The following is a 12,010-nucleotide window of genomic DNA, read 5'->3' as shown; positions in this document are numbered from 1 at the left end:
AAGGGGGTTTTCTGTTGGAATCTCTCTCTTTTGCATTCACTTGATTGTTGGTTTCTGAGCAAGTTGATTCTGCACCCATTAGAACAGGCAGCCTGTCCATCTCCAGCTCTTTTTTGAGAATTGGAGCTCTTTGAAAAGGAGTGAGATTTCATGGATTTAGAAATTTCTTTGGACAAGCCATTGACATGTTCTTTCAATGGATGTTGCCCGCCAGACAGAAATGAGTACTTTTGCTGTTCTTAGGACATCCCTCTGGGTTGAAGCAACTCTAACTTTCACGTGGGCAATGTGATACACAAATGAATTATTCAGGACCAGCCAGAAGGAAAGGAAGGAGGGAAGGAAAGAAGAAAGAGTCATGCTGTGTTTTGAAATACAGGTCCTCCATCCTGTACGTGGCACAGTGGATTTCATTGGCCTCTTCAAGGCCCATGGTAGACTCGGGTGTATGTGTTTGTGGTGCCTTCAAGACTGGTAGCTAAAACCTTTGGTGTCTTGGATTCAGGTGCGTGACAAAGACAGTTCAAAATATGAAAACTCTTTCTCCCCTCTTGTTGCTGAAGGCATGGCCATGTGTTCAGTAACTTTTGGTGTCAGGTGGGGCCAGTGAGTCATATCTGCCTCGAGTCTCTTGAGTCACCCACAACCAACTTGTGTCCCTCCTAAGGTTCTTTGAGTTTTCTTAATGTCTTAATGCTGAGCCCAGGACATTTTCTTCCTTTAACTTCCCTCTCAACTCCCCTCCTCCTCCTGCTATTACTGCTCATCCACACAATATATAATCAATATTGCCATTGCTGTCGAAATAGAAGACTTGGTAACTGAGCAGTGCCAGGGTGGGGGTGGGCGGGGGGAAGGACACATGGGCTAATGCACTTTTGTGCTTGCAAAATGTTATAACATGCATTAATTACATCTTTGTATTTATTGTCGGCAACATCGCCGGCTGGGCTGACACACCCACTGGACTCCGCTTCTACCTCGCTCATCTTTTCCTACCGCTCCTATACTATTAAGTGTGCTCACTAAGGTTCATTGTTATAGTCCATCAGTTAAGCTGTCCAAAAGAGGGCAATTGGGCAGTGACAAGACAAGCTCACATGTAATGTGAAAGAAATGAATGTGGTGATGCATGAAGTGTAATCTCTGCAGTAACATATCAGAGACACCGGTAGGTAATTCACTAGTCATGGCATTGATTGATATGCTTAGCAGTCGGCTCTAACGCTTTAGCCCCCGCAACATTAAGAAGATGCATATTTATAGTCTAAGGGGGTGTCTTTATGTGTGCCCAAAATGCATAAATGCAAATATAAACATTTCTCCTAGTGAAATGAACCACCCATGTCATAGCCATCTCTCTTGGAATCAAAATGCTGCTTTTGTGTCCCCTAACCCCTTGCCCAAAGTGGCTGGAGAATTCGGTCATGTTGGACTACAACACAGTCTTTTTTTTTTTTTCTGTCAGAGAGATGATGACTTAAAACTGATGTCATTATGAGGTTTAAATCAACTTTCTGCTTGCTTGAACATGGTCACCTGGGTATGGAGGTACAAGGACAAAAAAAGGTTGATCAACTCTGTTTGTTTTAGAGCCAGTGATACCTGGGATTGTAAAATTGAGTTCCGTGAACAGTAATCTGTCAACTGTCCCCGCAACATACATTTTTTAAACCTGTGTCTGCACTTTCTTTTATAATGAAGGGGCCAGTTGTCCTGGAAAAAGACACGTAGGCAGGCACAGGGTGTATGTGTTAAAATGCTAGTAATGCTCACTTCAGGATGTACTCACCATGATTCTTTTACATCCCTGCATGGTCTTGGCTAAGTTGCCTTAAACGTGCATGTAAATATCACAGTATTGGAAGAGACAGAGAGTAATATTTTGAAGACTCTTTTTTTACCTTGGAGGTTTTAGGTTATGAAACGAAAGGACCTTTTTTTTTTTTTTTTGTAAAATGTTTTTAGGGCTGTTGGAGGGCCTTCTCCCTGTTCTGTATTATTAGCACGTCTATTTTTCCCCTGATGGCTTTAGTCATATCATCTTCCTCAGCACCTGTAATTCCATAAAGAAATACACTTTTAATATCATTCTGACTTTTTAATTTTTTTTAATATAAACTACAGTTGGAAGAAAATTGCATGCCTGCCGATGTACCTGTTAATGGATCTGTTTAACTTGGGACTATTATTTCTATCTACCATTTTGGAAAAAATGCATACTTTCTGGACATTTGATGTCCCTTCAGTCTGATGAGTGACTAGCTTACCTTTTATCTGTCTTAATTCTATCATGAGATCTCAGTTGTCAAATAACAGCATCCTTTGGTAGATACTATTCACTGAAGTAACAGTTTAACATCACTAACAAGGTGTAACATTGATGGAAGAGACCGATTTGACTGCCTTTCTGTGAGTCTGATGCGCATGTTCTTCACCATAATTATCACACTGAAATTTGACCCAGAAGGATACCTTGTTGTCAGTCAGTGAGTTACTATTTTATTTACCATTTCTCCCTGTGGATGAAGAAACTGATTTGCTAGCCCATTGGGCCAGAAGGAGAGGAGAGAAACATTAATGTGCACTGTGGGCCTAACAAGTATAACAGGGCATTTCTCTTTGTCTTTATTTGCTGGATAAACAGCTTACTTTTGAAACAGCTTCAAAGTGCTGCTTCTATCAGAGGGAAAGTGTTAACGCAGTGGTTAGAAACCCACCTCCCATGCACCTTAACCCAGAAATCAATTAGTTTGAGTTGAAAAACTAGGCAGCTTGTTCTTTTTGTGTGTATATACTCCCCAGAAAGTAAAACTGGGTGTTGACTTATGTGGCTTTATATCGGTGTGCCATCATCCACAGACAAGCCTATTCACTATTGTTTCAATTGAATAAACAGTGATCCGAGGGTCAGACATCTTCCCAGGTAATTGCTGGTGTGCAGACATCAGTGGCGGCCTGTTAGCTACCAACCCACCCTGCACATCACCTCTCTAGGTGTTGGAAAAAAATAGCCGAGGTGCAGCAGAACTGGACACAGGATTGTGTGGTGACCTTTCCCTTTGTTTAATTTGCCTCCGAGGTTTAATTTCAGGGGACAAGTAATAATTGAATATGCCTAATAACTAAATGCTCATTTGGGACAAAATCCATCAAAATATAATTGGCATTTGATTTTTATGAAGGAAGAAGAAAACTGACTTGGCTGTCGACGCATTCGAAGAATATCTGACCACTTAATGTATCATTTGAGGCCTCTTTTATAATATATATTAATTGCAGAGACTCAAGCGTTTGAACATTTTCTTGGAGAACCGTTAGGAGAGACCAACTGTTTTTGTTAACGCTCCTCTCAGAAAGGCGGGGAAGGTTATTGGTCTGCTGTGCAATAATTTACTCCTCTTTGATATGCAAACGATCCACGGTGAATATAAAAAAATCCTATCAGACTCATTTCACAGTTCTTAACCACTCGGATTCTCTGGAGTCCATCGCCTCATTAGACCAGTGCTCTCCAATGCTAGCATAATTAAAATCTTTAACAGTTTAGCAAAGTAAAGATGTTTGGCTGATCACGTTGAGATGATTATCTATCCATTGTATTCTAAATGACAAAAATAAATTAAATTTAGACCTTGGCATTTTTTATTATGTGTTTCAAATGAATATAATGCACACAGCCTTCTTTTTAAATTCAGTACCTTAGGTTTGGTCAGAAACATGCCTGTTTCAGTTCCTGCTATATAGTCAGAAAATGGCAGGCTTCCTAGGAGAGCTCAGTTCCAGTTCATTGAAACAATGAACTGAGATCCAGACGTCCAGTTCTAATGTGGCATTGCCTTGTGATGTCAAGGGTTGGGGATTACTTCCAAGTTGTCCTCCCAGGTGGTGGTTGTCAGTTGCCGTTCAGAACATGGTTTCTTCTGTGTGTGTATGCGCTAGAATATGCCTTGAGGTCAGATTTGGAAATCCTGGGCTGTAGAGGCATGCCTCCAGAATAAAGGCTTCGTCCCCACATTAGTGAGATTGACATACTGATTGAATGTCTTCTTGGGAGGAAAAAAAACAAGGTAACGCTTACTGCCCAAGACTCATGTCCATTGTGACCCCCTTAAAGAGCAAGAGAACTTTACTGCTTCAGGTTTCTTTCACTTTTTCATTTCATTCTGCAATGGTTCATTAGCATGGATCTAAGAAATGACAGTAATAATAGTGTTACTTGTATAAAAAGTTATACAGTTCTTCAGTAGACACATCCATCAATTAAGCATGTGGTACAAGAAACCAAAATTAATGAGGAAGATAGGTGTGTTAATGAAATAATCATAGTATAATCAATTTGACTGTTAAAAGTTGAAAAGCATTTCAGGAAGACGATATGAATTCATAATTTATGTCTAAAAGTGATTAATAAAAACTATATTTAATAACAAAGCTATTTGTCATCATTTAAGACTTAAGCACAAAAATTATTCATTTTGTGGTTCATGTTGTCATAATAGTATAGTTGAACAAATTTATTTTGAGTCCTTCTTTGTGTCTAAAAATACAGTAACATCTATCTACATTTTTTTTTTTTTTACCCCAGCGGTCTAGAAACAACAGTTTGGATGGAGGCATACAGTCTTTGCAAAAAATAGCTGTGTTCTGAATCCTTTTCATGGGAGTCTTTTATGTGTGATGAGGGCACTTCAGGTGGAGGACCCATTCCTTCCTACCGTATTTGCCTTAGTTGAGAGGGAAGGAAAAAAAAACTGCATGCCCCCAAAAAACCCTAACACTAGGCTTTGTTTACTGACTCTTTGATTTAATTACTGTTTGAAGAGGACGGAATTAGCTGTTAATTGATTTAATTATCCAATTTGTTTGTTTCAGGCATGATTCCAACAGAACTGCAGCAGCTCTGGAAAGAAGTGACAAGTGCTCATACGACAGAAGAAACCACGGGCAACAATCACAGCAGTTTGGATCTGACCACGACATGTGTCTCTTCCTCTGCACCTTCCAAGACCTCCTTAATAATGAACCCACATGCCTCTACCAATGGACAGCTGTCAGTCCACACTCCCAAAAGGGAAAGGTAGGAACGCAAATCTGAGATGTGTCCGAAGCTAGCTGTAAGGCGGAGGGGTGGGCGGCCTCTCCTCGCCGTATCTATCTCGGTGATCCCTAATTGGATCCATGTGACTGGAGTGTGCGTATAATTACTTAAGAATGTATTCAGTATGGTGTGGGTGTGAAGCATCTAATTATTGTCACCTTTTCAACATGGAATTAGCACTTACATAGATGGAACCTGAGCTTAGGAACCCAGGCAGCCTTTCGATCTCTCTTTTGGATGAGGTGGTCTTCCAGGCCTCCTCTTTCTGTCAAGTGTCCACTGCGTACAAGGTGCTTTCCTTGTCTTTGTGTGCTTTCTAAGGAAATAGCAGTGTCTACTGTAGGCTGTGTTGAATTCCAGTTTGAGAAAAGATAAAATGTACACTACTCTGCAGTTCCCTCCCTGAAGGCGGGGGGCCCATCTGTTTCACCGTTGTGTCCCCAAAGTGTTTAGGTTTGGGTTTTTTTTTTTTTTTTTTCAATAGACTGTCAATGAAGGTTTGTAGGATGGACTGATGGAAGCGGTCCACATATATGCACACACAGACATACAGAGCCACTTTATCTGGTCTGTATTGTAGCATTGACTCAATTTCCATATTCCTGTTTGGAAGTTAACACTTTATATTTTTAAATTGCCCTGAGCTTCACTTGGATGTTAGTTGAAGCTGAGGTATTTTGAGAGATCCAAAATACATCATGTGAACAGACAGTGCTAATAAAAGGAAGCTGTGAATCCATATTATTATACCTTAGCACCCAGAAACATTAATACTACTATTCAGTGCTTTTTCAAAGTAGAAAAAATATATATAAAACTTTTGTTGTTGTTGTGTATTTTTAACCTGTTTCCTATGTAGCTCGTATGCAGAGTGTCCACACACAGAAGTCGTAGGTGATAGCAAATGTCATTCCCATTCAGGAAAACCAAATTTTTTTGTTTTTTTATAAGGGGACCAAGTGAAAGATTTTTTAATTACGTTCTTCACTTAAGCAAGTACACATATAATTTCATACGTTTCTAAAAATGTTGAACATGAAGCCCACTGATTTAATTAGATATATATCTTTATACCAGCAGTACTTGATCCATTCAGAGCTTAGTAATCACAGAAAATAATATCTAAATATTTGTGTATGTGTTGGTTGTGTGTGTATCATGTTCAAACCCAAACTCCATGAGAGGTTTCTGGAGATGAGATTATATATGTTTTAGCCAAAGCTTCCAGCTGTCCTTCTAACATTACTTTAGAGTTTCTGTGGCAGACACAGCAGAACTAAAAGATGCTTTTAACTTACTGGTTTAGAGGAGCTTGAAAAATAGAATGGTTGACAGTAAGAATTAGTTTGGAAACATTGGACCAAATGTGACTTCTTTTGTTTCCAGTGAGGATAGGTTTGCATGTCTGGAGACCAGTCTTAGCTCTTGCTGTATAAGGTCTTAGAATGCCTTTGTAATTAAAAAAAAAGAAAGAAACACTAGACCTTAGATAGATTTTAAAGAAAAGGTTCTACGTTGTCGTCCTTTGCTCTACTTGCTTTTGGTGTCCTGAGGTTGATGCTGTCCATTTACAGCAAAGGAATTGAATTACATCTTTATCCATAGGTAGCGAAGGGGGCCATACAGTGAAACATGCCAACTGATGCACTTAAAGTATTTATTGTGATCTTGTCGGCCATTGTGGAGCCTGCACAGATTTCCTGTGACATAGGAGTTTCTCCCTGTCTAGATGCACTGTGCTCCGTTTCATTCTAAAAGGTTATATATCTGGAGTCAGGTAGTAGATTAGCAAGGAGGCAAATAGGAGAAGAATAGCCCTTTTCATGTCTTAAGGTGCATTTGAAAGTAAATGGATCTCAGAGACAGTCTAATTCCAGGAGAATAAGTTTGTTGGATTTCTCGTTTTATGGTCCTTATGTGTCTGCACAAAAGTTGGGCTTAATCTTCATTATACTACCTGCCCACGTTAGAATAAGGATCAGGAAAGAATTCAGATTTCACTGAGCATTAATCCGGATGTAAAAACAGGCTGACTTCTCCAACTGTACATGCAAAGAAGAACCAACTGTGAAATTATATGCTGCTACTTAATCTCTGGGGCCTCTGAGTTTATATTATGTGGTAGGTTCCCAGGCATGGCTGGACTGAATCAAATTCTAACCACATTTTAACTGAATGTGACAAATAAGAGAGATGAGCAGAGCACCTTAGGTTAAAGATAAGTCAAAAAGTTACAAACTTACAGAATTGATCACTAAAAATTGAATTATTAGTCAGCTTTGTATATAAGGACTCAATAATGAGTATTTTATGGTTTTAACCATCTGATGGTTTACTTTAAAATCCCATGGGGGATATTGCTATTTAAATAGTGGGAAATGGTTTTTTAAAAAAGTTATCCCTCTCGCAGTGCGTTCTCCCTTACACAATGAGTTGTCATTTGTCTCAGGAGTCCCTTTGAGAAGTTCATCCCTTACTCACCAGGAGCATTTGTGAAATATATCTCGTTTGAAGCTCTCCCTTGGTTTCTGCATAATATTCCCCACCCCCAGTGCTGCTCCTGGAGCTGTATCTTGGGGTACCGGCTTTAAGAATTCTTTCTGAAAGGAGTTTGGAGTACTCCGTGCAGAAATTCATAGGGCCCAAGGTAGCATTGTGAGAGCTGGGGTTTGCTTTTCAAAGTCGGATTTCCATGCCATGTGGAAGGCTCCTCCCCCCGCTGCCTGCCCCCATGCATCCTTCGGGCTCCCGTGAGCAGCCACCGCTGCAGCAGCTCTGGGGTTTGGTGAGCTGCAATCTGTTAAGGAGATAAATAATGTGCTTGGCACGACACTCCTACTCTCCTCTTTAATTTGTCTTACACAAGGAAAATTATAATTAAATCATTCAGGGTAAACCCTTGAGTGTAGAGAAGGGAAGAAAAAAACACACACACACACACTTTGGTAAAGATTGCCAGTAGAAACCCACTTCCCTGTTGTGCGGGGTAGAGACATGTATCAATATTCAGCATCATTAGGGGAGGAGCTGCCCATGTGATTTGTGAGGCGGATGCCAGCGCTCAAATCAAGGCTTGTTAAGATCCTGTCCCAGTGCGATCACGGACCTTCCGCATCATTAGAATTCAGCACAGGCACTGCACTCCGTGCTTTGATTTTCTTCCGAGAATTCAAAAATGTTTATTGTGCTGATTATATATATATATATGTATGTATATAAATTCATTGGTGCAGTAGACAGGGCTCTGTTGTCAGGCCTGAGAGAAGTGTGGTGGGGTTGAAGTTCAGGCAGGAGCTAGGCAGCTGCAGAGCAAGGCAGGCACATCATGTCTTACTGTCATTTCATTCTGCAGGACCAGGGCGTCCTGACTTCTTTGGTAAATAGACAGAACTTCGACCTGGGATACCTGTAAACACAAAGATATTATCTCGCTTTTCTCAACTGTCTGACTATCTCGCTTTAAGAAATTCCGAGTTTTGGTGTGGGTAAACAAAATCAACACCATGCAAATGAAACATTTATTAAAATGCTAAATTTAGTAAAGCCCTTTGAGCTTCCTGGATCAAAGCAGCTATGTAAATACAAATAGCAATTACTACTTAAGTAATTGCCTGAATTAAAATTCTAAATATCACATTATATTATGATGCACTAGGGAAGGGGAAGAAAACTCACATTTAATCTTCTTTGTCCCTGTGCCAAGCAACTGGCTAAACTCTTGCCTTGGGAGTGATGTCTCGTTTTAGCCACGTGACCACTGGGAAGCAGCAGGGTTTGTTATACCCATTTTCCAGATGAGGAAGTTGGTTCATTAAGATTAAATAAGTGACCTAGGGTCATAGAACTGGTTAGTCTCATAGTTGAGATGCAAATTCAAGGCTCTCTTTTAGTTTGTAAAACTGGACTTAAGAGACTCCATTCAGCACAGAAGTGAATACTTAATCATGATAAATTAAAGTCAGTGCTCCAAAAGAAATTTTAAGTTGGATTTAAATTCACTTCAACAGTGTATTGGCTTACCTACTGTGTGCACATCAGCATATTTAAAGGGAAATCCCAGAGTTTCCTGTGTAAGGTAGACAAGTAGTTCCTGAGCTTCTCTTAAAGGGAGGGTGGGTAGGGAGGATTTGCAAAATATAAATCATTTACAGTCTGAAACAGCACATAAAGAACAAAAACGGACCCATGCAGGATCTGCACACAGGCAAATGTAAAACAGGGCGCGCTCTTCTTTAACTGTATCCTGACTTTCCTTCCTGTCTTATAAATCTTAGGTTTCCTCATTGAACACATCATCTGGTCTCTATTCTGCTTCAGCTGTCCTTCTGTAGTCCGTATCAGAGATAGCCCTTCTCTCTGATCCTTCCCAGCTTTTTGCTTTTAGTTCAACCACCGTTAGTAGATGTTTTATAACTCGAATATGTCTCAGATGCATAGCTCTTCTAAATATTTGTTCCAGGGTTTCCTTAAACGTTTGGTGAAACGTTTCTTTAAACTCCTGAGAGATCCTGGGTTGTGCAGCCTCTTCTTTGATTGAAGCTGCAGTCACAGCCTCAGGTGACCCAGGTCGAGGAACCTCTCTCTTTCTGAGGCCTGACCTGCCTTCTGTCCTCAGGAGATACCTTCCTTTTCCTTCTCATTCATTGACACAGCCCCACGTATTTCAGTTGCTCGCAGTTTCCACGCTTCTCAGCTGGCAGCCACCTTCAAATAGCCCCTGAAGGTTTTTGCTTGGCTCATGGACTTCCAGACACTTTCGCTTGATACAAAGTCTCTGTTTTCGATTTGTGGCCTTTTGACATATTGCTGTGGATCTGACTATATAACAATAACATTTATGTTGACTGGCCCCTCTGTTTTTAAAAGGCAAGGAACTCTGAGTTGTGGACATGCCTGGTGTTTCATTTCTCTTTTCTTTTTTTATTTTTTAACTAAATTCTCTGATGATGAATAAATAGTTGTGCTCTTGGTTTCCTCGCTAACATTCTAGAAGCTTGCTTTCAGAACTCTTCCGGTTACACAAGCCTTTAACTTTTTGCATATTTTCATATTCATATTTAGGGCCTCTGGAGCCAGACATTTAAACAGTAAGCTCTAGCTCCCATGACTCTGAATAGCTCTTCCTCATGTCGACTTTTTTTTTTTTTAGTACTTTGAAAATCAAGTAATTTCTTTCATATTTCATTTGATTTGAAGCACTTGAACAAACTAGTAGCTCCAAATCGTCTGTCCTCATTAAATTGTCTTGGCGAATCTGCAGTCAAATTGTCCCAGATTGTCTTCAGAAGTGTCAGGCTACTTTTTGGCCATGTTGTTGAGGCATCTGATATTACAGAGGTCAGCAGTTTATGACCTACCAGCCAAATCTGGCCAGCTTCTTATTTTGTAAATAAAGTTTTATTGGAACACAGTGAGGCTTGTTCATTGATATGTAGTCTGTGGCTGTTTTCACACACTACAATGGCTGGCTTGAGTAGTCACAGCAAAAAGCATATGGCCCACCACGAGTGAAATATTTACCACCTGGCCATTTACAGAAAAAGCGGGCCAACTCCAGCGTTACCTACTGAACCAGCGTTTTTCAGATTTCCCGATGATAACGTCACAGGTATTTGTTAGAACATACATCTCCCTAGGCCTGAAGGTTTGGATTCCACTGGTGTGAGATGGGGTACGGGAGTTTCTTTGTCATACCTACTCTAAATTCTCAGGCTTCCCTGGTGGTTCCATGGTAAATAATCACCTGCCAGTGTAGGAGATGCAGGGTTTGATCCCTGGGTCAGGAAGATCCCCTGGAGAAGGAAATGGCAACCCACTCCTGTATTCTTGCCTGGAGAATCCCATAGACAGAGGAGCCTGGCGGGCTACAGCCCATGGGTCACAAAAGAGTCAGACACAAGTAAGCGACTGAACAACAGCAAACAGCAGCAGAAGCCCTAAATTCTTACTGCTCAGAGGCTGTAGACCTGCAACTCTGGCATCATGTGGGAGCTCATTAGAAATGCAGGGTCTCAGGCCCTATCCTGGCCCTCCTGAGTCAGGGTCTGCTTTTTCACCCAGTCCCAGGGTTAAAATGCAGTCCTTGGCATGCCCATTTAGGTTTGAGAAACGGCACAGGTAGCATGCCCAGTTCACCTGGGTTTTGACTCTGCTGGAAAGGACAATTTTTCATCCAGATTTTGATGACTCTCCCAGACATCTTCAGTCCACTGAACTAGTGGCTTGCTATTCTTGTATGAGCCAAGAGAGTACAGATACTGCTACTGCTAGAAAGAATCAGAAACTAGCATATGATGGTGATGCTCAGCCAGCTATCATTTATTGAGCTATTACTTTGTGCCAGTCACAATGCATAAAGGCCTTGATAAAGGCCTTGATCTTGATTTTTCCCATTTTATCCTCACAAGTGCCCTATGGGTTACTGTCTTCTTTGTACAGATTGCGTTGCTGGGCAGTGTATAACTTGCATGAGTCACACAGCTAGTTAGGGACCAGGTAGGGACTAGAAGTAGGGTGTCACCAAGTCTCAGGTCCTTGCAATGGCAGCCACATTCTGGTGGTTCCCAGGTGGGCTGCTCATCAGAACCACCTGAACTGCATCCCAGACTCTGGGTTACAGCCTCCGGGGGATACAGTTTGGGGATCAGAGTCAGGCCATAACCTTCCAAGATGGTAGCCTGGGGCCAGCCTGTCTGTTGGGCAGTAATTAGGGAGAAGTCCTCCATCTTTCTCTGCAGCCCATTCTTCTCCCCCAGTAAATCCTTTTGCACAGACGGAAGGCAGGGGTGACAAGGACACGGGTGACAAGCAGTGGAGACTGTAGAAAGCAGGCTGAGCATGTCCCGTCAGGTGCCTGTGCCTGTCTGCTGAGGCCTGAACTACAGGCGCTGCTTTCTGCTCCAGAGCCAG

The 12,010-nt window shown here is 41.2% G+C and overlaps 1 protein-coding gene across 3 annotated transcripts in view; it reads left to right on the top strand.

Annotated features, from left to right (window-relative positions):
• The window catches only part of FOXP1 (forkhead box P1), a 620,529-nt gene that overhangs the window by 535,872 nt on the left and 72,647 nt on the right, over positions 1–12,010 (top strand). For all 3 annotated transcript variants that reach the window (XM_052637104.1, XM_052636448.1, XM_052635792.1), the window contains exon 11: positions 4,876–5,080. In XM_052637104.1, the coding sequence (XP_052493064.1) occupies positions 4,876–5,080 (205 nt within the window). The remainder of the gene's footprint in view (positions 1–4,875; positions 5,081–12,010) is intronic.

This window comes from Budorcas taxicolor, chromosome 1, assembly GCF_023091745.1.
Source record: "Budorcas taxicolor isolate Tak-1 chromosome 1, Takin1.1, whole genome shotgun sequence".
NCBI lineage: Eukaryota > Metazoa > Chordata > Mammalia > Artiodactyla > Bovidae > Budorcas > Budorcas taxicolor.
This window is presented reverse-complemented; position numbering and strand designations above follow the sequence as displayed.